A 24,485-nucleotide genomic window follows, 5' to 3' on the forward strand; every position below is an offset into this window, starting at 1 on the left:
TTACAGTTTGTACATTCAGGGCCACCATAGTTTACGCTTGACCCTGTCATGGCAGTCGTAAAATGTTCCTCTTTTTTTGTTTTCGGGGATTTGTTTCTTGTAGCGTATAATTAATAGGAAATGGCAGGAGGCTTCATAATCATATTGTATGAGTACTCGCCACTCTTCTATATTAGCGTGGTTTCTTTGTGCTTTGTTGTTACTGTCGCCATGGTTCTCGGCTGGTAAGTGATGTTTCGCCATATGTTACTTTAAACTGTAAACAGCAACCGTCTATATCTAGAAGCAACATATGACATAAGTATGTAACGTATGGGTGGATCGTACTCCTCTTAATTATGTTTATAGCTTCTCGATCCACGACAACGGGGATGTCGTTTATATAAAACTAGGTGGAACCGGAACAAAATGTTCAGTCGATCGATCAATTAATCTTTATTTCAGATTCAGACTCAATACAGGAAGCACAATCAGAAATATGAGTAGCCCCAGTTAAGACCCTTTCATTAGAGGATTTAGATATTTTTTTTTGTAAAAAAAAAAGGTCTCTAAACGACCGATTATCAAAATAGTTGGTGATAATTTGATAGTCGCTTATTTGTAAATCTATGTAAATCTCGTTGACACGTCTTTTTTTCTCTCATAACCTTTTTCTCTTTGACACCTCTGGTTGAAACAAATATAGTTTGGTGTTTGAATGTAAACAATGAACTAGCGAACTATATTTAGCTATTGACTAACCCCATTAAATCATTCTCATATCACTTGCAGTAGACATTAAAATGACTATTATTTTTCTTCACAAGAAATTAAAATGAACTCTAATTTATGTTTCATAGTATGTTTATAAAAAAGAAAAAAAATCTGATAGTTTAAAAATATTCATCCAGGTTAATGCAAGATAACCAGTCACTTCATATTATTATTTTTGCTATGTCTTGCAGGGTTGGTTTTGATGTCCCAGTGATCTTGCGTAGCTCTGATGACACGGAGTCCATCCTACCAACCCCAGAAAAGCAAATGGTTCAGGTGACTAATCCTTTTTCCCTCGAATTGGGTTCAGGATCCGCATCTGTTACAGGTAAGAAGTGCAATACATAGCCATTAAAAATACAGTGGAACCTCCATATTTAGGCACAATCTGTTCTGCAGTTTGATCTCTAATTTGTTTGTATTTGTAAAAAAAAATAATAATAATAATCCCATACACTTGGAGGAAGGAGCAAGTGTGTGGAATTGATTCCATGTCTGCAAATTTTGTAATTTTCATTGTAAATTATTTAAATTGGTCATAAAACAAATTCTGATCATCTACCGTAATTTTCAGACTACAAGCCGCGACTTTTTCCCCCACGCTTTTGAACACTGCGGCTTTAAATGTGACACGGTTGGTTAATTAATAAATTTTTACTCACAAGCTTCATGCCGCCAATGCATTTACCAAGTCTCTTCGCGTCTGATTAATGTAATTGCTTCACACATCATAAACGGACCGATGAAACTGTCTGAGGTTGTGCTCATATGAATCTTCACATTGCTATTGTTTACATGGAGCTTTGTATTCCGATTAGATTGAAACCAAATGACCAAATGAAATGAAAATGCTCTCGTCTTTTGAGCTTCAACTGTTGGACAGATGGCCATATTTCATGATTGGAAACCCAACTAGTATGACCAATCAAGGAATTTCAAAGGATTCACATACTTTTCACTTCCACTGTAGTAAGGCAATTAAGTTTTGCTCAGTGATCTGAGCCCTTGTAGGATGGTGGCCGTTTAGGGTTAATAGTTTTCCTCGTGGACAACTTGAGAGATTTTACCGCAGTATGTTTTTGCATTCCAGGTCATGGTAAAAACTGTTTACATCTTATAGATGGTGCGTGGTTGAAGCCATGTTGTTTGGAGCCCTGTGTCTTGAGCTGCTTCTGGGGTTGTGAGGTTAGTGTCCTGCAGCGAGCATTGCAGGCCCACCAGAGTGGCATCAGGTTCAGCACGCCGCAGCAGTTCCAGGAGGCTCTGCGCCGCTTCTCTCATCACTGCCAAAGCTTCTTGTATCCTTATTAAAATACAGTGTACTTTGATTCTGGTATTATTCTGTCAAGATTTGCATTTTAAATGTTCTACGGAATCGCTACATGATTGAATTCTGGCAATCAAATCTTGAAATACAAAAATTGTGCATAAAGTGAGAGTAGGTAATTGGGCATTGTAGCAGCATCTTTTCATATGCTCACCAAATTACCGATATTAATTCAGTTGAATTGTAATGGATGCTAGTAGAGGTGCAGCTATTTGTTTGCATCGTACAATATAAGTACACATTGGCTCCCCAAACACTGTATTGACTTGGTACAGAAGTAAGATGTAAGGTTGTAAATGTCAGGTTCAGTCAACCTAGAACATTCAATAAACAACAGACAAGACACTTAGATTATTTTTGCTCGTGCGAAGAACGGACAGAGATGTGCACAGTTAAAATCTCCTATCTCTTTGAAGCACATTCTGTCGAGCCCTCTCTTTTTATTTATTTTCGGGCGGTCCCTGGTTACACAGTTGTTGCTGCTCTAAAGGTTTGGTGACACAGCAGCAACCATCACAGATATGAGTCATTGTGCAGATAATAATACAGACGTGTCTTTCTTTGGCGTTGAAGGTTTCAACAGTCAATGTTCAACAGTTCATCCGCAAAGTGTTTCAGCCACTATCTTGTGATAAGGGCACAGAGTTCCTGTTTTGCAGCTGCAGGAGCATGAGCCATGCTCTTTCTCAAGGGGCTCTGCTCTCTTCACAGATCATTTAAATGTATATGATTCAAACGTTATACCGCTAAATAAATGCTTTGCAATACTATAAGAGTAAATAAGGGATAACTTATGTACATTTATTCTAACAGTAAATTCTCTTCATTTTTATTTACTGTATTTAAGAAAAAACAGTGGACAGGAATACAAAAAAAAATCACTTTGTGGTGGAATGCCCCTCTGACAAAACTGTTCTGGAATGACCACATTTTATTAAGATTTATAATACAACAGAAATATGTTCTCTCATTGGTCAAGTTGCGAGAGAAAATGACAATGCCAATGGAGGAAAATATTCATAGATGTTTTTGGCTTTGTCAAACTTTTTTGTGAATGTTTTTTGTAGAAGCCCTGATTGTTTGGCTCTTTGACACGATTCTCCTAGTATCAACAGTGAAGACAGAGAGGAACGCTACACTTGTATTCCAGCTGATCAAGGACTCTCAGATTTTGGCCCATTGCCCAGACAATGCTATCCTCTCATGGCTGTGTTGACCTTGGCGGAACAAGAAGCCCGAGAAACATACAACATTGTGAGTTCTTCAAATATCACCGACTGTATGGGGTTTGCATAAGATGTCAAAAACATCTTTAGAACAGTAAGAACACATCAATGCTGTCTTCTTTCAGGTGGCCAGTGTCACTGTCATTCACGTACCAGATGATAAATATAGCCTGTCTGCACGGATCCTCTTCCAGTACCTTCTCACTTCACAAGGGAACAAGTATGAGTTGAAAGTATGTTTTCAAGATGGCAAGTTGAGTTGACCACACTTTTGTTACAAAAGTATGAGTCTGTATCGGGCCGATACCAGGACACATTTCACGGTATCGGTACTCGCGCCGAATATCGATACTGGTATCGGTCCCACTGTTGTGGTTATTTTTCGGTCAGGAACTAAAGGCTGAAAAGGTTATTTTGCATTTATTGACCGCTACAGTGGGCTCCGGTAAGAGAGCACTCAGCGTAAATGAGTACACCCCCTTGGAAAAGTAACATTTTAAACAATATCTCAATGAACACAAAAAACATTTCCAAAATGTTGGCAAGACCAAGTTGAATATGCACCTGGTTAACTTATAACATGGAAGTAAGGTTAATAATAAAACATTTAATTACACATTTTTCAGTTTTACTCAAAGAAGGGTGTTGCAAAAATGAGTACACCCCACAATTTTTTAAAATAAATTTAGTACTTTGTATGGTCTCCACGATTTTCAATCACAGCACCAAGTCTTCTAGGCATTGAATGAACAAGCTGGCAACATTTTGTTGCATCAATCTTTTTCCATTCTTCAAGAATGGCCTCCTTTAGAGACTGGGTGCTGGATGGATCTTTTTATAATTCCCCATAAGTGTTCAATTGGGTTCAGATCAGGAGACATACTTGGCCACTGAATCACTTTCACCTGGTTCTTCTTCAGAAATCCAACAGTGGCCTTAGATGTGTGCTTAAGATCATTGTCATGTTGGAAAAGTGCACAACGACCAAGGGCATGGAATAATGGCAGCATCTTTTCTTTCAAAATTGAGCAATACTGCTGTGAATTCATGATGCCATCAATGAAATGCAGCTCCCCAACACCTGCAGTACTCATGCAACCCAACATGTTTCACTGTAGGCACCATGCATTTTCCCTTGTATTCCTTCCTCACCTTTGTGATGCCATACAATTTTGAAGCCATCAGTTCCAAAAACATTTATCTTGGTCTCATCACTCCAGAGTAGGGGTGTGAATTGCCTAGTACCTGGCGATTCGATTCGTATCACGATTCATAGGTCACGATTCAATTCGATACCGATTAATCCCAATACGAATCTATAAATTGATTATTGCGATTTTTTTTTTTACTCAAATTTAGAAAATACTAATCAGTAAACTTGTACATGTACACTGTAAGATTTGTCGGAAAATGTATTTATTTATCTGAAAATTCAGGCTTATAACTGAGCCACCGCATTTAACAAACAGGTTGCAGTCTGTTTCATGTTTGAACAGCACTGAAATAAAATATTACGGCTTTATGTTCCATTAATATAAGATTCGTAAGACGTTTTGTTGAATATTCCCAAAAAAATTTATGTTTAAAAATCAATTCGGCCGCATGTCGAATCGATTTGAGAATTGTGCGCTGTAATATCGCGATATATTGCAGAATCTATTTTTTCTAACACCCCTACTCCAGAGTATAGAGTCCCAGTAGTCTTCATCTTTGTCAGCATGGGCCCTGGCAAACTATCGGCTCACTTTTTTTGTGCTTGGGCTTTAGGAGAGGTTTCCTCCGTGGACGGCACCCATGCATGCCATTCCTCTGCAGTGTACATTGTATTGCGTCACGTGAAATAGAAACCTAGTTTGGCTTTTCATTTCCTTAGATAACTGCAGTGAACTTAGATGTCGATTTTCTTCCACCCATCAGAAGACGCTGCTGTCGAGTTGTTAACATCCGTGGACGACCTAGACGTCTCTGTGAGATGTTTGCAGTTCCATCTTTTTTAAATTTTTGTACCTTTTTTTTTGTTGTTGTACTTTTGCTACAATATTCTGACTGATGAGTAAAGCTTTGCTGATCTTCTTGTAGCCATCACCTTTGTTGTGCAAAGAAATTGTTTTCTTTCTCAGGTCCTGTGACATTTCTCATCCGTGTGCTGCCATTGCGAACAGCATGAAATGGGAAAAGTTTTTTTCTTTAAGTAACACCCATTTATAGTCAACAGTCTGCTTGACACCTGTGTAATGAATAATTAGACTCAGCTGTAGACGTTTGTAGTCTAAAATTTGCGCTTTTTGGGCTTTGCTCCAGAGACTTTCAGTGGGGTGTACTTATTTTTGTATCACCCTAATTTGAATAAAACTAAAAATTCAGTTCTCTAATGTATATTATTAACATTACTTTCATGTTATAAGTTAAACAGATGTTATACAAATTTAGTCTTGTCAATTTTTTGAAAATTGCTTTTGATTTCATTGACATTTTGCTTAGTGTTATTTTTCGTAGGGGTGTACTCATTTATGCTGAGTCTTCAGTCATACTCAACAATTTAATTAGCTCTGAAGTGCAAACAGATCTTTGTATATTATATAATATATCCTCATTGACTACTGCACTGCTATGAGATGAATGACGAACGGAGAACGTGAAAAGGAAACGGAAATACAGAGCAGCCTTCCAAATTAAAAGCAAGGATTTCAAAACAAGATATAATTAAACATTAAACAGCTTGAGGAATTCTTAACATGGTAGATATTATTAAACTACTTGAAGCAATTGTATTTAATTGAATTATTTGCTCACTCTCACTGTATTCCTTAAAAAGAAGTGGTACAACCACATATTTTGATTGGGACTTTTTTTCCTGGCCACTGGATTATTTGTTTCATTTTATTTATCTATTTTTTGAAATTCATTCTTGAAATTCATTCTAATTAGTGCTCTATGCAAAATGACTTTCATGAGCTAATTGAAAAAATAGAATTGCCATTTATTTCAAGCAATTTTAAGGAAATTGGCTATAATTGGGATATATAGGTCTTTAAAAAAAAATCTGTTATTGTTTTTGGGGAAATTTTATGTATGATAAGTACTAATGGTATCAAACTACTTTAGTACTTTAAGATTAAGTTAATGAATTCAATATCTTCCAACCCCACTTGCAGGCTCTCTTCATGTCAGCTAACAGTAGTGGAGAATCTGACCATCCTGGTACTGATCCTATGACGCGTCCCAGCGAGCCTGAGCATGAGGAGGAAGAGGAGGCTGGAAAGGTAGCATCAGTGGTCGATGACAACGATGATAAAGATGATAAAGGCTGGTCAGAGGGGCAGTGCAGAGACTGTGTAGTTTGTCAGAATGCAGCCATCAACAAAGTGTTGCTGCCCTGCAGACACGCATGTGTGTGTGACGGTTGTGTTTCTCACTTCAAACACTGCCCCATATGTAGAGCTTACATCCACGAGTCCTTTGCCCTGACTCTTAGTCCAGCTGCATCTGAACAATGAACTACATGCAAATATCAGTTGGCCAACTGCCATTGTAAAGTATGTGTCACTTATCACTATTATAGTAATTGGAATTTTCTACCATTTAGCTATACCTTTTCTATGAACAACATGATGATGTACAGTCTGTTTGGTTTTTAATTTAATTTCTGTATTTATTTGCCCTTCCCTTCTCAAATCTCTTTCAACGCTGAAGGGATCTATGACACTTTAGCAACATTCAAATGAAATGTATAACTTGGTAGAACTGTACTTTTCTTACTATGAAAGGTTTTCAGTTTGATGTGTATTGAGTGTTTTCACATTTATGACAAAACTAATTATTTGTGTAGTAGCTATGCGGAGTTTACATGGTCTCCTTAATCCAACGGTATGTTAGTATGAATGGTTGTGTTTAGCTGACAAAGGCTCAATCTGTACAACAGTGTACAGAAAAACTCATTGAAATGAATGCATCAACAGTAATATGCATGTTCATTTTACAATACCAGTACATTAACTAGAGTCAAATCTACTTATTCAATTCCACTTTGTAGGTCAATGGTTGCTGGTTGATTGATCAAATTGACATCGGTGATTAAAAATATTAGGGATGGGCGAGTACCGATACCAGGCCTTATTTCAAAAATACTCGTGACGGCAGCCAATACCAGTATCAGTGCCCTTGTGGTTGTTTTACGATCAGGAACCAGAAATCAGAAAAACTGAAAATTGCCAATAATTTCATGCAATCTAAAATAAAAATGTGATATAGGCTTTTCTTTAAAATTATGTCAGAAAATTGCCAATATTTTTTCTTTAAAATTATGTCAGAAAATTCCCAATAATTTCATGCAATTGAAATAAAAAAGTGATATTGTGATATAGGCATTTCTTTAAAATCATCTCTAGTGGTATTGTTACTTTTGGTAACTCAAGAGTTGGTACTGGTATTGGTCTGGGAAAAAAAGTGTTATTGAACATTCCTAAAAAAAAATTATATCATTCAGATTCACAAGTTAACTGCTCCAATTAAATGGGTCTGCTGTATGTACTGTGGTTGACAACTTAAAAGTTCATATGCACTGTGAAAACAATGAATAAAGTTAAAACTGTTCCAATAAATGTGCGGTAAATATAAAAAATAAGATTTCAACAGAACGGTTTATTGCCATATATGACGTTTTTTGTGTTTGTTTTATACAGGTTTTGCATGGGACACCAGAAGTGACCATCTCTCAGAACCGTGGCCACTAAAAGACAAGAGTAAAAGTCACTTTGGTTGATGACAATATACTTTACCAAATGTTGCTCCCACAAACATGAAGAACACATTTTTCTTCGGGCCATACGTATACAACATGAATTTGTAATAATGAAAAACTTGAGATCTATATAGGCTTGTAGTCCAGCTTGGACTCCAGCTTCTTTGAATCGGCCACTTTTCGCACAGCTTTCATGAAGTCTTCTTGGGTTACGTACTCTCTGTCGGCGCGGATGGCAAACAAACCTGCACACATGAAGTCCACATGGATAAAGGTTACGTTCATAGAGGGACAAAGACAAAACAAATAATGCTGAATGTCTGACCTGCTTCTGTGCAAACATTTCTCAAATCAGCTCCGTTGAAACCGTCCGATAGCTTCACAATGGCTTCAAAATCTGAACACAAAGGCATCAACAACAGTGATAGATTAGCTTCCATCTACTGATGTTTGCATAAACATACACATTCGAAAAGTGATGTTTTGCTGACCAATTTCTCCATGCTTGGTGATGGGACTGGAGTGGATTTTGAGAATGTCCAGACGAGCCTGTTCATTGGGCAGCTCGATGTCTGTAGAGTAAGTGAAGGCATTAATTACTGTAATGCTTACATTTGACTGTAGAAAAAATAATAATAATTCAACTAGACTAAGTGCAATTTCTGGAGAAATTGCGTGGGAATGCTGAAAGCTGAATGCTAATAGCTGAGTGCTAAGATTTGAATGCCTGTGGAATGCTTATGAAGTAAATTGAGAGATAAATTATGAAATTATGACCTGGTTAATGGACAATGCACTTTACCAACAGTGCCACAGAGCAGTACCAGACTCCAGGTAATAAGTTATATGTATGGAAGTGGGCATGGAAAGTGATACTTAGAAAAAGTTCAATGTCTGTCCCATTGAAAATGAATGGGGAAAAGTTGATATTTAATGTTAAATAGTGCGAATACAGTAGGTAATGTGGAATCAGACGATATATTCCCCCAAAACACGAGATTTTTTGTAGCAATTTGAACAGTATTATGTGGGAGTTGTTAACGGCAAAAAAGTGTGGAGAATAAAAATCACAATAACGTGTGGGAATGCTTCAGCCTTCCCACAATGATATCTTACGGATTTTGCGGTCAAGTCGGCCGGGTCGCAGCAGGGCGGGATCCAGAGTGTCGGGTCTGTTGGTTGCCATGATCATCTTGACTCGGTGCAGAGTGTCAAATCCGTCCATCTGGTTCAGCAGCTGGCAAGAAACACGGACCGCACAAAATCATCTGTTTATAGTTATTGACTTTAGTTACCCAGTACCCAGTGCTTTAGCTAAACATAAGAGGGGCGGTTTGTCCGAGCAGAGTTCATAATACATTTTGCAAAGCATAATTTGCAGTTGGATGACAAATTTTTACTTTTACCTTAAAGTATCTAACCAACGTGCCATGTCAGGTTGGCGAAGTGGTATCGGTTATATGGTATTGTTGGATGAAGTTTATTATCGCCAACTAGGGATGCTCCGACCCGATACTTGGGATCGGCCCCGATATTAGGGAAAAAATTGGATCTGGTATGTATGACAATGGCCCCGATCCACTGAGCTTATCCCCGTTGGCCACGTCGCTAATGACGAAGGAAATGGTGAGGTAAATATTTCCCGCACTTGCCCCATTGGCGCGGCACAGTTGTCTGTCAAAATTGCACTGGGGGAACAACGCATACCATACCATACCACGCATAAGTGTCCGTACACTCTAAAAACAGAATTGTTGAACCAATTTAAGATTAAATTTAAGACCAATTTAATGAAATTACTTCAGGTACATACGATGGAATTTGATTAATCCAAAGTGACTATATTAAGTTTAATGAACTCATAATTATTTAAACTTAATATATTCACTTTGGATTAATTTAAAGACCAAATGTGAGGTAATTTCATAAAATTCCAAAAAGGGTCACACAAGTGATTAAACATTGTCCAAAAAATAAAGCATGAAAAAAATAATTTATAGTTTGTATACTTGACAAAATAACAGTTTTTCCGAAGTTAGAGCCTGGCGACCAACAAACCCGGAAGTGATACGTCACACCGGGGACAACAATGGCAGAGCTCAATACAGAAAGTATACAAAGCCAGTCAAAAATTGATTTAGAACGCGATAGGTCGATCTTAAATGAGGAGATCCAAGTCTTTGAAGAGTTGGAGGAAGAGGAGGAGGTAGGCATGTTATATTTTAGACCATATATGTACGAGCCAGATGCTGAAAATGTTTGCGGTTATTATTCTAGCGTTTCTGTTTGAAATTCGATATTGTGGCGTGCTGTAATTTAGCACTGTGAGATTACCTACCGTATTTTTATGACCATAAAGCGCACCGTTAAGGCATGGTTAAACATACGTAGCTCAAACCATACGATAGTATTGTGTTCACTTGCTAGCGTATGTTTTTAAAAATGCAGCAGCGCAAAACTGAGTTTGGTTGTTTTTTATTTACGTATTCAATAATGTACTCGTGTTACTTTTGATCAATCCCCAAAAGTCAAAGTCCTCATCTTCTGTATCTGAAATGTACAGCTGGGCTACTTCTCCATCAAACGCCAGGTTCCCTCTCTCGTCATTGTAATATTGTCAGAGTCAGTCTCGTTCCCGTACGGCTCCTCAGAAATGATGCCACTCTTGGCGAACATTAGTGCAAGCATACACGTTTAGCCCAAGCTTGCACATCTATTCACAAATTGTGGTGTAACTCGCTCTAGTTCCATGAAGCCAAAGCAGTGACACCATGATGTCCTATTATATACAGGAAGCCTGGCCCTAATTGCGGACTGTCAGGCATGAGAACCCAATAGACTCGCATCATCTTTTAGTTGAGTCTTTTGGGTCCAAGTCCTCAACCAGGGCCGGATTTCCTGTGCATAAGCAATACGTCGGCACTGCTCTGCTGTCTGTCAGCAGAAATGCTCCCACACGGACGAAAGCAGTCCATTTATGTGCCCTATTATCTTTTGGCCACTCATACAACTTTTGTTTAGACTGAGAACAGTACACCGCCACACAGCGCCGTGTCATCTTACAGAATGACAATGCAAGGGGACAATCAGCAATACAGTACAATGGCTGACTGCCCTCGCAACTCCCGTGTGACGTCATTTTTGAAAATTTCTGAAGATTGTCAAAGAAAAGCATTTTCATTGTCAAGGGCGTTGCTAGGGTCAAAACAAGAACCTGGGAGGGTTGCATAAAAAAATAAATAACGAAAATATGCTTAAAATGGTTTTAGCCGTTGGTACTACTCAAAAACATGGTTAGCCAACCTTACTTCACATTTGGTCTTTAATAGATCACTTTGGATTTATTTCATTCAATTGTGTGTTACCACTTGAAGCAATTTTCTTAAATTGGTCTACAATTCAGTTTTTAATCTTAAATTGGTTCAACAAAAACAAACAAAAAATAACATGGCCGTATGAAAATTGCATACAGTAATCCCACAATCCTCAATGCAGCCAGCGACGCACATAATTGGTTACAGCAAAGATGTCAAACATACGGCCCGCGGACCAGATCAGGCCCGCAAATGGGTTTATTCCGGCCCGTGAGACGATTTTGGAGAGTAAAAAAAAAATTAATCAGCCAGTCACAATCAAAACATATAAATTAATCATTTCCATTTATATAAATTCATAATTTCACAAGCAGTCCTCAGATGAGCAATGCAACTTGTACACTGAATCGTCCTGGATGTGAATATTTTACACACAACCTGATGTTACGTTTGTTTGTATGTTTAAAAAAATATAAATCATAGACCGAAATAAACGTGTTAAATTGACACAAATTCAATTACTGGGAGCCCAAATACATATGACAAGGATTAACATCCTTATAATATAATAATAATTATAATATAATATAATATAATATAATATAATATAATAAAATATATGCCTCGTTCCTCGCGGGTTCATCTTTCGCGGCCTCGCTGTTTTGGCGTGCTTTTTTTACAGCGTGCTTCTTTTCTTTCTTTTTCTTTTTTTTTTACAGTGTATGCATACGCTGTCCGTCAGACGGCTCAGCGCACCGCCTGCCACCCGCCCCATGGTTCACGCAGGCCCGCGCCGGCCACAGCGCTCGAGTAGAGTTTCGGGGGCACCGTGGCGATGCGGTCCCGCGGTCAAAATGGGTTTATTTGTCCTGCCTCATAATTTCATCATTAAAATTAAGATTGTCCGCCCCGAACCATGCAGTCGTGCCCATTGACGGCTAAGCGCGTCATGCATCCACCACCCACCCCACGGTTCACGCGGGTCCGCCGGCCACGAGCGGAGTTTCGTGGGCACCGCGTCCCGGAGATAAAGGGCTGACATGGGACGGGATGCACCACCGCCGGCGGGGTAACTTTTTGTGTCCTGGAGGTCTTTGGCCGGCCGTATCTCCCCAGCCCTCCTCAGATTTGTCTCGATGAGACCTTTCCAACGGTGTATGGCCCGTCGCTTTACGACCTTGCCCGTCGCATTCGCCACCTGTAGATAGAGGCCCGACAGTTTCCCAATTTCATGCCCTGGAACGCTTCAGCGTGCGTCGCCACCGCCCAATGGCTCACCCCTAGATTACACCGCATGCGTGTGCATTGCGGATCCGCTCCGCCGATTTGTTTCCATTTCCAGCTTGTTCATATTACACCGGCTGCGTATGCACTGCGGATCGACTGCCGACCAGCTTGTTGTACCGAGACCGCTCCCGAGCTTCTCGGTCAAAATGGATTTCTCAGCCTCATAAATTAGGAATGTAATTTCTAACAGCTGTTTTTTGTTGTTGTGTGTGTGTTTTTTTTAATTATTCTTTTTTTTAGGAAAACAACAAATGGATCGATCGCCGTTATATTTTTGTTTCTCAATTAAATGTTTGGGATATTAGTTTATTTCTATTTTATTGTTATTATTTTAAAATTTACAAAGGTTTGAACACAGAGTGAGGCCTACTGTATTTAAATAAGAGATACAGTATGTGAGAAAATTTTAATTTCAAGTGTGTGGTGAGGTGTTAGCCTTAAAAGATATATAATAAATGAAAACAATATAGTATGAACGAAAAAACATTTAGAATAAACGAAAAAATATATATAATTAACGGAAAATAAAAATAAATAAAATTAGCACGGATTTCCATTAACGCGGGTAGTTTTTGGAAAGTTACACCCGCGAGAAAAAAGGGAACACTGTAATATAATATACATGCAAAACAGGTAGATTTAACACATCCGGAACCCACACAAGCAAAGTGTTGCCGCGTTCCATTTGCATTTGTGTTATTTTTTGTGATTACTGTTGAGCTCCGTAATTTTAGGCTGGCTCACAAATAGGGAAAATCTGCGTATAATTGACAGCAATTGTTTCTAAGTTATATACCTTTTTGTTTTTTTACAGATCGGGCCCATTTGGTAATATATTTTTCCCCATACGGTCCCTGAGCTAATATGAGTTTGACACCCATGGGTTACAGTATAATCACAACATCGTTCCAAGCCAATGACGCATTGTTTACATCTGCCGGTGGCGGCATGCTGATGCATATAAACTCTGCACTGATTTACGTAACGTACCAATAATTGATTGTCGTCTTCATGTTACACGTCTACAGTTGCAACTGCAGTTGAATGTGATAATGCAGTAATCATGACAAAACGTTGTTATTGTATGTATTATAATAAAATTGCATGTGGAAAATATAGGGACAAAAAAAAAAGTAACTCTATAAGTACCACCATTTGGATCAGCACCTTAATACAATAACAGTGGACCTCGGTGTTCTCAAAAACAAGGTAGAGGTTTTATTCCTAAAATACACTTGTATTTATTACTGTGGGCCATTGCACAGTTCAAACATCAACACTGTGCTTGGATATACAAAAATAAAAGTGTACTTAAAAAGAACCCTGACTGTAATGACACGTTTGCTCCATCTAATTTATTTGGTTGTTACTAACATATCTATGAGATTCGTTTTTCAAAAATCATTTCCAGTTTAATACATTTTGTCGAAACTTTATTTGTACGTACACCACTATTATTGTTTACGTCGCAAAGCATTCGGGCATATTCTCCGGGGTGCTCAAACCAAAATTTTTACGCTGCAGCACACTTTAGTGGCTGCGTAGATTCTCCCATCGACCTGTGCTAGTTACGCACCTTCACGAAATGTACGCACTGTGGGTGGAGCCGTGGAGCGATATTTAAAGGGACAGCAACGTGAAAAATCTACTTTTTGGAGCTTTTAGCCATGTTAAAATGCTAATTCTTTACAAAAACATCACAAAAGTTGTGTTTTCCTCCATTCGCCCCTCTATGAGTAATTCTAGGTCATTCAGCTCTCCAAGCACCAGCCCTTGTCAAATGTAGCAGTGCGCGTATTCTCCTGGAGACTTGAGCATCTTTCCTCTTAAGTGATCAGGGGGCTGTAGTAAGGACTACCACCTCTTGAAGGGTATCATCATGTTGCACATTTTGATTAAAATGAAATGCTTCCGTACTCTGCTGACTCGTGCTATAGTGGCTTGGCGTTTGTCTGAAAGCGCAGCTCATAATAACTACAGCCATTCTAATAGTGGCAATTGTGACTTAGATTTTTAAACATTTGTTTTATTTGACATATGCTGGTCGTGAAATCTACACAAGTGCCGCTCTCGTGTGTCCGTTGCTCGGCACTCACTCTCTTTTCATTTATTTTACTACAGTAGAGTAATGGAACAGCTCCAAATATGTATTCAGTTATGAGCACAGTTCTCTGACTAAATTACCTTTATTGTGTGTATTAGGGATGCACGATAATGCTATTGTCAACCGATATGATAAACCAATAATTTAGAAAGTGCCGATGTCGATAACCAATAAGCAAGCCGATAATTGTTTGCAAAACTAACTTGAATACAAATATACTTTCGAGTCCTACTGTAAGTCTAACAAGTTATTTTAGATGTTGAGATGCATGAAGAAAGGGAACTACTCTGAAATTAAAAATTGTTCTGACCTCATGTGTAACTAGAAGTTGTAAAATTTTGTTATGAAAAATAGGTCCAGCCAGTACTTCATGTACCGTATTAAATGTCTATAGCATTAGCACAGTATTATGCATTGCAGCTCATGTGATAAAAAGTCTTGAGACACGACAGTGGCTCATTTACCTCCATCAAAGTCCTCTGGATCTCTCTGTCTGCAGAGGTTCCCTCAGAAAAACGCCGACCACCTAGAGGGAACAACGTGCAACAGTTAAAATTGGACTGACAGAGTACACCAATGCGTAATAACAGTCTATTCAGTTGGCAATCTAGAATATGGATTTGACTAAACTAATTGTGAAGTGCCTGTTTTCCAAGCAGTGAGGCTATGGAAAACGACTTCTGGACGGCTTTGAGGGAATTCTGGTCCACCATCCGGCGTCTCAGGAGGTGGAAGCATTGCACCATTAACATTGTGTATAGTGGAGATGGTGCGCTGCTGACCTCAACTTGGGACGTTGACAGTTGGTGGACAATATTTCGAAGATCTCTTCAATTCTACCGACACACCTAACTATGAGGAAGCAAAGTCTTGAGACCCAGCAGGGTCCTCGAGGGTGCGTGGGAGTTCGCCCAACGAGCCTACATGTGTTTTGTGGACTTGGAGAAGGAGTTCGTGTCTCTCGGGGAATTCTGTGGGGGGTGCTTTGGGAGTACGGGGTACAGAGCCCCCTGATATGGGCTCTATAGTCCCTATACAACCGGTGTTAAAAGTTTGGTCCGCATTGCCAGCAGTGAGTCGAATTTGTTTCCAGTGAGGGTTGGATTCCTCCAAGGCTGTCCTTTGTCACCGATTCTGTTCATGACCTTTATTGACAGAATTTCTAGGTGCAGCAGAGGCGTTGAGGGGGTCCGATTTGGTGGCCTCAGCATTGCATCTCTGCTTTTTGCAGATGATGTGTGCTGTTGGCTTCTTCAAGCTGTGAACTCGAACTCTCACTGGAGCGGCTGGAATGAAGATCAGCACCTCCAAATACGAGACCATGGTCCTCAGTCAGAAAAGGGTGGAGTACCCTCTACGGGTTGGGGATGAGATCCTGCCCCAAGTGGAGGAGTTCCAGTATCTTGGGGTCTTGTTCATGAGTGAGGGCAGGATGGAGCTGGAGATCGACTGGCGAATTTGTGCAGCGTCTGCAGTGATGCAGACTCTGTATCGGTCCGTTGCGGTGAAGAAAGAGCTGAGCCGAAAGACGAGGCTCTCGATTTACCGATCGATCTACGCTCCTATCCTCACTTATGGTCACGAACTGTGGGTCGTTACCGAAAGAACAAGATCCCAGCTACAAATAATATTTCCTAAACATTAAAGAAGCTCGGTCATCCGGGAGGAACTTAAGAGTCAAGCCGCTGCTCCTTCACATTGAGAGGAGCCAGATGAGGTGGCTCGGGCATCTGGATTGGATGCCTCCTGGACGCCTCCCTGGAGAGGTGATCCGGGCATGTCCCACCAGGACACGCTGGAGAGACTATAGCCACTTTTCCATTAGCCCCGCACTGCACGCTACCACACCACACCGCAACTCACGGAACGACACTACACGGCCGCCATTGCATTTCCATTACAATAGGCGTGAAGGGGGCGGGATCGTTTGATTTTGAACTGTCCAAGCCAAGCTTGCACTCCAGCAGTGCGTGCGGCTCTGCCATAACATTTCACAAGTGGCAAGTCACGGCAACATTGAACCGTATTTAGAATTTCATATGGATCAGCATTGGATGAAATATTGCGATCTTGATTTCATGACCGGCTCACTGCCTACGCTATTTCTGAATTTAATTTAACTGTGGCTCGAGCTCTTATTCAAGTGAATTGGAACACACGACCAGGCAAGTGGTGTACACTCGCGATTTTTTTTTAACCACAATCATTACAAATCTATCCACATGTACCTTGTAAATTGTAAATATAGTTCAGCGTAGTTGTAAAACATTATTATATTTATTAGTGATGCATCGAATATTCTGCCACCGAAAAATTTCGGCCGGAAATGAGGATAATGTGCATTTTCGGCATTTGGCCAAAATTAAATTGGAGCCAAAAAAATATTGCAGAAAAGGATGTTGTGGTAACGCAAGCAAAAAAAAATAATGCTGCAAACAAGCGTATGTATGAATTAAACGCCGGGGTGAGCGTTCCGCCTCAATGTTAATTCATGAGCAGTAGCCGAAAGCTAGTTAGTGTCTTGAGGGTAGCCCGGGCGATGCGATCTCAAATCAGCGGCGAGGAATAATGCCGCTTCAGTGTGGAACCGGTCCAGTGGAAAAGTGCCATATGACTCTCGGCTGGCCTAAGAACGCCTTGGGACACCTCCAGAGGAGCTAGTTGAAATGGCTGGGGAGAGGGAAGTCTGGGCATTCCTGCTATCTGCTGTTACTTGGGATGTAATGGTATTGTAAATATTGCAGTGTCTCGGTTTCAAAATTCTCACAATAATGTAGGAAGTAACAGTATCAGATGCAGCCAGTGTACACAATACAAATTTAGTGGCTAACATTCTGAGAAGTGAAACACTACCCTTTGTTGTCAACTTGAAAACTATACCGCAAGGTGCACTGAAGCTACGTGCAACAGCGAGAAGAAATTGTTGAGAGGTAAGGTCACACCACATATTTTCAAATAATTTGTTAGACATGTTTGTACTCTATATTAATTTTCATGCTTAATGTGAAGAGATAGTCACAGTTAAATAAGCATTTATTTTTATTTATTTATTATCTCTATATTGATAATATGTTGTATGTTAAAAGCCTTAAACTAGTTGAAGTAATTATGGAGGTCACTTTATGTGGTTGGTTGGCATGAACGGTGCATGCAGCACATGTGCAGCAAGTCCACATGACTAATACCATCCTCAGCGTTTCGTTCTATTCATTTAGCAGCAGCACCCCGCCGCTCCTAAATTTGAGCCGCCGCTTCTTCAAGCCAGCAAAAATAAATAAATAAATAAAATAAAAACTACTTCGCGCTGAGCCAAACGGCATTCCGGGGTCCGGGAACCAATTACTTCTTTAACGTTCGCATTCGGACCTCTTTCAAATCCCACAGCACCCTCCCCAAATACATTTGTGTGTCTGAATGGGTGAATGAGAGGCATAACTTTGTAGGTTGTTGCCTAATGAAGTTCAGTCTACTTACTTGCATTAGTTCAAATGGTGTACCTGCCATATAAAATATGTCCGTATTGTGTATTTACTGCCTTCTTAATTAAATGAAGTTTAACTAATGTTTGACTAGCTATCTGTGAGCTTATCTGTGAAGCAAACCTATCTTACAGGAGGCTGTAGGCTTCATAGTGATGAATGAAGTTAGATATTGTAGTTATGTCTCTTAACTTTTGAATTGCAAACCTTGCATGTTTCCATTGTCTGTATCCCGATTTTATAAAAAATATAATCCTTTAATTCATTTGAATGTAACAGTCTCCCTCTGTGATACTTGCTTAATGAGGTGGCCACAGCACTCCGTTTCACTGGTGCCTGAGTTGCCAAGTCAAGTCGAGTTTTAGTCAAGGCAAGTGGAAAATCCAAAAATTTGCGACTTGAGTCCCCCACCTCTGGTATGCGTTATGTGTGTCACGTCACTCGAAAGCAGCATTATTTCAATTGAAGCGTCTTTATTACAGCTTTTGTATTGGACCTTATTAACTCTTTGACTGCCATAAACGTTATAAAACGTTTAGCATAAACCTAGGGAAGGGCGCCGAGGACGTTAAAAGACGTCCCCTATGTTTTTTTTTTGTTTTTTTTAAACGGGTGCAGGAAAGCCTTGGGCAGCTGTGCTGAAAGTATCAGGCAGATATGATTAGTCAAAGACTCGTTTTGGCCCCTAGAGGGCAGCGATGACTCTCTTTGCACAAGGTTGGATGGGCCGCCCACCGTGGGCGTCAGTAGAAGACGTGAGGCGGAGCTAGAGTGTTGAGGAGACAATGGCTGATGAAGCCACAATGGCTGACCAAGCAACCGGTTACAAGCAGCTCACGCTTGAGCATTTTTTTCAAAGACGGAAAGCATCAATCAATACTAAAAAGCGCATTGATGTCAACGATGATGATGACTCCGAGCTCTACGCCAAAGTTGGAAGCTTTGGCGCGACTGTTACTATCACGTAGTAAGCCTCACCGGCTAAGCGCGGCTAGCGCGGCTAGCGCTGCTAAGGCCGGAAAACGCGCACAATAGCCGGCCGGGTACTTCTGCACAAGCGGACATTCGATCGGGCGATGGAGAGTAGTCGAAAAGCATCGACCAATGCACATTGATGATGATGATGATGGTCACTCCCGAGGTTGACGCCGGAGTTGGAAGCATTGACGCGGCCGTTATTCTCTCGTCATAAAGCCTCACCGGCTAGCGCTGCTAACGCCGGAAAACGCGGAGCTGCACAAGCGGACATTCGATCGGACAATGAAGAGTACCCCGAGTCCAATGCATATTCATCGGAGGAGCGGGTACAGTCTGATCACGGAGAAGACACTGTTTCTGGACTACGATGCCACCATGAATGGAGTGGATAAAATGGATCAGAACATCTCCTACCACCCGGTATAGCAACTGAAGGACACGGGGAAGCGAGACGTAACGAAACCGTAGCATGATCCTGATATTAGACTTGATGACACACTGCAGTATATACTTGCTATTCCCCGGAAAAAAACGGCCTGCAAGAAAGTGGCGCACGCGAAGAGGCAATCTGTTGTGCAAATGCTGTTGCGTCTCTTTGCACGCAGGAGAGTGTTACAAAAAGAAAAACTGTCGTTGAAACATCCACATATTTGTAAATAGCACCACAGTTGCACACATTTGTAAATAGTTTGCCAAATTGTTGTCAAATTGTTACACTGTTGAATGTAAATAAACGTATTTTGCTATCAAAAAACACTTTTTCATTCTTGGTGGTAGTGTTTTATAGAAGTAAAGCACTATTTAGGTGTTTGTGGCATCATTCATGGACAAAAAGAAGTGTAAAATTCACTAGAATGCATGAAATAATATCGTTTCACTAAAAGCTTGATTTCTCCATATTTTGGTCCAAAACAGGCGAAATTGGGTCAAACTAACCATTTTCTATTGTTGATTACTAAAGAACGGAATAAGGTAGAAACAAACTTTTTTTTTCTGATGAAAGATGAAAGTCCAATCTTTCATTTGGTAGTACGTGTGTTTCCATAGTCCAAACAGAACATTTTCTGTGGACCTTGAAAGATCAGTCAAAATGCTTAAATCGGCTGGCACTGGCGGCATCCCTTTTCTGAAAACGTCTGGCAGTCAAAGAGTTAAAATGTGCAAATGAACACAATGTTTCAGACAGCAAGTGTTTGTAACAAACCAATGTGACCTCATTTCAAGTGGTTTAAACGATACCCTAATTAAAGCAATTAGGGGCTAAAATACAGAAAGAAATAATTTCATCAGAGAATCAATGTTTCTCACCGATGGCATCAATCTCGTCCATGAAGATGATGCAAGGCTGATGGTCCCGGGCATAGTTGAACATCTCTCTGATGAGCCTGGCACTCTCACCGATGTATTTGTCAACGATGGAGCTGGACACTACCTGCAAGGTAACATCAGCTCACTAGCTGAACAGAAGCGAGACAACTTCACATAACCACTTCTACACAGACACTCACCTTGAGGAAGTTACAGTCCAGCTGACTTGCAACCGCCCTGGCCAGGAGAGTCTTCCCAGTACCTTCGGGGGAAACAATGACTCTCAAAATTAAAATTATGTTAAAAAATACAATGACTTATAATAACTTAGTGAATGAATCACATGAATTGACTTTTAACCTGGGGGCCCGTAGAGAAGGCAGCCTTTTGGTGGGATGATTCCAACTCTCTGGAAAAGTTCAGGGTTGGTCAGGGGCAGCTCAATCACCTGCCATAAAATCAACACATCATTACGGTGACCTCAGTGGCAAAAAAATTAAATTCTGGTCATTTTATTTTTGCATCAGAGTAATTTTGACATGAATTACCTGTTGATCTATATTTTTACCTTTAAATTCACAATAACGGACATACCCAATTGAAATGACACAAATGAAAATTTTTAGCCCTAATTGTCAATAGAACATTAAAAAAAGCATGGGTTTTCGTTTTCATATTCAAGGAAATTGAGGTACAGTATAAGCCTACCTCACAGTAGTAGTGGTAGCAGCAAAGTAGTAATTGTAATTGTTTTACCTCTCTCAGCTCACGGATCTGTTCCGACAGTCCACCAATTTCAGAGTAGGCAACACTACCGGGGTCTTCATGGGACATATTGTACACCAGAGGGTCCACCTCTCGTGGCAGATACCTTTAAAAATAAATAAATAAATACATTAAACACAATGAGCTTACACCAATTGTGTCCACCATTTTGTAAGGATTTGTCAACCTGATGTTATGCCTCCTATATTTAATGGCAGATGTAAATAATAATTTATAATAATTATTTAATAATTATTCTTTATAATAATTATTATAAATATGTATATTGTAGCAAGAAAGACAATTGGAATGCAAGTTCTACGTGAGCGTGTTAATGCTCACATCCTATACCCGACCCCCAAAAAATAGGCAATTTGAAAGTTCTATAACTATAAGAGACTTTGATATTATAGTGAGACAATCAAAACATAATCAAAGATAGGCCTAAAATATGAGGATTAATTTTGTCGTGTATTTAGGTGTACATTAGATTGCTAGATAGATAGATGCTTTATTCGTCCTGTTAGGGAAATTACATATACAATATTTTTCAACCAGCGAGTCTGCATTTTTTAGCATGTGATTGAAATTATATTCAAGTAAGTGGTAAATCCAGCCTACCTCATTATAGTCAGCGTAGTCATATCTAAAGCCACTCTGGTGCCTGGCTTCAACTGTGACTTGTCCAACTAGGATGAATAAGAAGACCATTAAAAACAACACTCTTAAAATTAAGGTGAGACTGATTAAACCAAACAAAAATACTTAATTGTCTTAACATCAATAAACACCAAATGACATGCAAGTTTAAGGAATGTTAACTGTCAGTGCTTGTGATTTCATGAGTCTCAGTAAAATAATCGTAATGCATTGTCAAAATAATTTACTAGATTTCTCAAAATTAATATAGCACAGCAAAAGAAGTTGGAAAATATTTTTCTGTACTTATATAATCTATTTAACTATTTATTTAATAGTTCTATTCATCTACTATTTAGATATATCCAACCATTTACTAAACATCTTAAAACAATATCAGTTTCCATAACTTTTGTTTTGATCACAAGATCACTTGATAAATAGTTGTGCTTGAAAGTTTACATACCCTTAGAGGTATGTAAACTTATGAGTGCACTGCATGGTGAGAAAAAGGCTTAATGTCCATAAAATCCAACATAGTGTAGCAATTGTTTTGACATTTTCAGAGGTTGAAGTTGACATGAGTAGAGATGTGAAGGTGACGATTCATAGCATTTTTGGGTCACTAAGCAACATTTAGCTTTTGTACATAAGCTGTGCTCATAAGTTTTCATACCCGTATGTAAACTTCCAAGCGCAACTGTAAAGGCAAGTTCATGTTTTTAGGGCCTATTGTCCTTATTGTTTTTTTGGGGTTTTTTATTAATTTTTTTAAATAGCTTTAAGACCTAGCTGACTGTCATTAGTAAGAAATGGTTCAGAAAACCCAGAGAGGATAATATATTTTTGACACAAGAGTATGTGTTGGGCTGTTGGCTACCTACCTGTCTGCGGCATCCAACCACATATCGTGGACCATTTGTGGCTTTGACAATGACTGTAATTTAAAAAAACACCAACATTAATATCAAAAGACTGATAGTATGACGCATATATCTGATTTATTAGCAAGCTTACATTTTTCTTCTGTCAGCTGCTTAAGGACTTCTCCAACAATCTGCATATATTATAAGCATTGATGTGATTAAGCCTCACCTACAAACAATATCTTAAAATGTCCATCCAGTTGCATGGCAATTATGCCATCCTATTTGTTGCTCTAAAGGTCAAGTCAAATTTAATTATATAGCCGTTAATCACAATCACAAAAGAGTGGGCTTCACTAAGTTCACACCCAGAGGTGACAAATATTAACGACATCCCCTGATCTTAACCACAAGAGGACAAAGTAAGTACTGGTGACATCTTTGCAATTGGGTTTTCAAAGAGTAGTTGCCAATATTAGTCACATTTCTGTTGGACAAGTTTCAAAATATGACAAAAATAACAGAAGGATGATGTAACAATTTTTAAAATATATATTAATGGTAGACACTGATTTGTTTCAGCAATCAGAAATATTAAATGATTGTACATTCTAGTATTATCAATATTAAAGCATGTCAACACAACATTGGCAGATGGTTGTACTATTGTATAACCTTCCCAGCACACCAGCACTATGGAAACAACTGAATGGTCTACTCTATATTCCCTACTGTATACAAGGGATGAATTAGTTGCTGGGCAATGATTGTAAATAACACTCTTACCTGACCAACACTCTGCAGAGCTTTGAGATCATTCTCTGACTTTTCATACTGTTTGGTTTGTTCTCTCAGCTGTTCTCTCACTGAAAATCAAATGGGGAACGGGGAATCAGCGTTTTAATTTCAAAATAAATAGACATGGAACCCAAAAGCAAAAAACGTAGAACGGATCCGTGGACAGCTGGCTAGCCGGTTAGCAGTGGTATATTAGCTTGACATCTTACTACAACAACAAACAAACAAAAACGACTACGGTAGTGTGACGTTATGTCCATTCGTGTACGTAGTAATAGCTATTTCTATTCAACGTAGCTGGGCTTATTTGCTCCAAGTTAGCATCTCTATACTATACTGTACTGTACTCCCATTTGACGCTCACTGCATGACAAAGCACTAGCTAGCCAGCCAGCTAACAGACCTTGGTTGTGGGATACTAATTTATATAAACACAATACACAACGTGTATACAATCATTAACGTATAGGTACATGTTAAATTGGTTCTTACGTTCTTTCAACCGCCCGTCAACTTCTTTGTGTTCAAGCAATTTTTTACGATAATCTTGTAGCGCTTTCTCCCTGTTGTCCGCCATGGTGCTGCAATGGATTCTGGGTATCAGCAGCGTCACTGATTGTTTTTGCTGGCCAGCGCCGGGAACTGACGTTTCCGCACTTCTCTTCAGTAGTAAATTAGTAAAACATATACTTTTGATAATAAACCTTCATTTTTCATTCTACTTTTCGTATGTATTATTTTCTCTCATGTTATCAGATTGTAGCCTGTCAAGTTATTGATTTTTTATTTTGGGTGAAAACAGTTGTGGAAAATAATGTGTTTAGTGGTAAATTAATGGCCCGCTAGTGCATCCACCACCAGACAGTTTTACGGTTGGGTAGTTTGAATTCAGACTCTGGC

General features: G+C 39.4%; 2 protein-coding genes across 4 annotated transcripts; one reads left to right on the plus strand and one right to left on the minus strand.

Annotated features, from left to right (window-relative positions):
• cgrrf1 (cell growth regulator with ring finger domain 1) lies at positions 1-18,641 on the plus strand. Of its 3 annotated transcripts, XM_086060672.1 has the most exons (7): positions 1-224; positions 945-1,081; positions 1,844-2,051; positions 3,187-3,334; positions 3,432-3,539; positions 6,462-6,569; positions 7,989-18,641. In XM_086060672.1, exons 1-7 carry the CDS (start codon positions 121-123, stop codon positions 8,037-8,039), a joined length of 864 nt encoding a protein of 287 aa, XP_085916798.1. In that variant the 5' UTR covers positions 1-120; the 3' UTR covers positions 8,040-18,641. The 3 variants fall into 3 exon arrangements, with proteins under 3 accessions (XP_085916798.1, XP_085916796.1, XP_085916797.1); XM_086060670.1 differs by lacking the exon at positions 7,989-18,641 and having other exon boundaries at positions 6,462-7,932; XM_086060671.1 differs by lacking the exon at positions 7,989-18,641 and having other exon boundaries at positions 2-224; positions 1,874-2,051; positions 6,462-7,931.
• psmc6 (proteasome 26S subunit, ATPase 6) lies at positions 7,928-24,192 on the minus strand. The gene is made up of 14 exons (XM_086060669.1): positions 24,078-24,192; positions 23,574-23,653; positions 22,939-22,978; positions 22,806-22,858; positions 21,904-21,971; positions 21,274-21,388; positions 20,878-20,965; positions 20,718-20,779; positions 20,518-20,641; positions 15,217-15,278; positions 9,164-9,284; positions 8,539-8,619; positions 8,373-8,444; positions 7,928-8,292 (listed from the first exon to the last, which is right to left on the minus strand). Exons 1-14 carry the CDS (start codon positions 24,160-24,162, stop codon positions 8,174-8,176), a joined length of 1,170 nt encoding a protein of 389 aa, XP_085916795.1. The 5' UTR covers positions 24,163-24,192; the 3' UTR covers positions 7,928-8,173.
• Between the last annotated feature and the right edge of the window lie 293 nt (positions 24,193-24,485).

The sequence above is a fragment of the Leptonotus elevatus genome, chromosome 18, assembly GCF_054856555.1.
Source record: "Leptonotus elevatus isolate MCC_2025b chromosome 18, RoL_Lele_1.0, whole genome shotgun sequence".
Taxonomy (NCBI): domain Eukaryota; kingdom Metazoa; phylum Chordata; class Actinopteri; order Syngnathiformes; family Syngnathidae; genus Leptonotus; species Leptonotus elevatus.

Coding starts and splice junctions, on each gene's coding strand:
- psmc6 (XM_086060669.1), bottom strand. CDS start 24,162: ATGGCGGACAACAGGGAGAAAGCGCTACAAGATTATCGTAAAAAATTG. Junction 20,966..21,273: donor AGATCCGTGAGCTGAGAGAG/GTAAAACAATTA, acceptor ATTTTATGGCAG/GTGATTGAGCTGCCCCTGAC. Junction 8,620..9,163: donor CCGACTTGACCGCAAAATCC/GTAAGATATCAT, acceptor CTTACTCTACAG/ACATCGAGCTGCCCAATGAA.
- cgrrf1 (XM_086060670.1), top strand. CDS start 121: ATGGCAGGAGGCTTCATAATCATATTGTATGAGTACTCGCCACTCTTC. Junction 3,335..3,431: donor CCCGAGAAACATACAACATT/GTGAGTTCTTCA, acceptor GTCTTCTTTCAG/GTGGCCAGTGTCACTGTCAT. Junction 3,540..6,461: donor GGAACAAGTATGAGTTGAAA/GTATGTTTTCAA, acceptor CCCCACTTGCAG/GCTCTCTTCATGTCAGCTAA.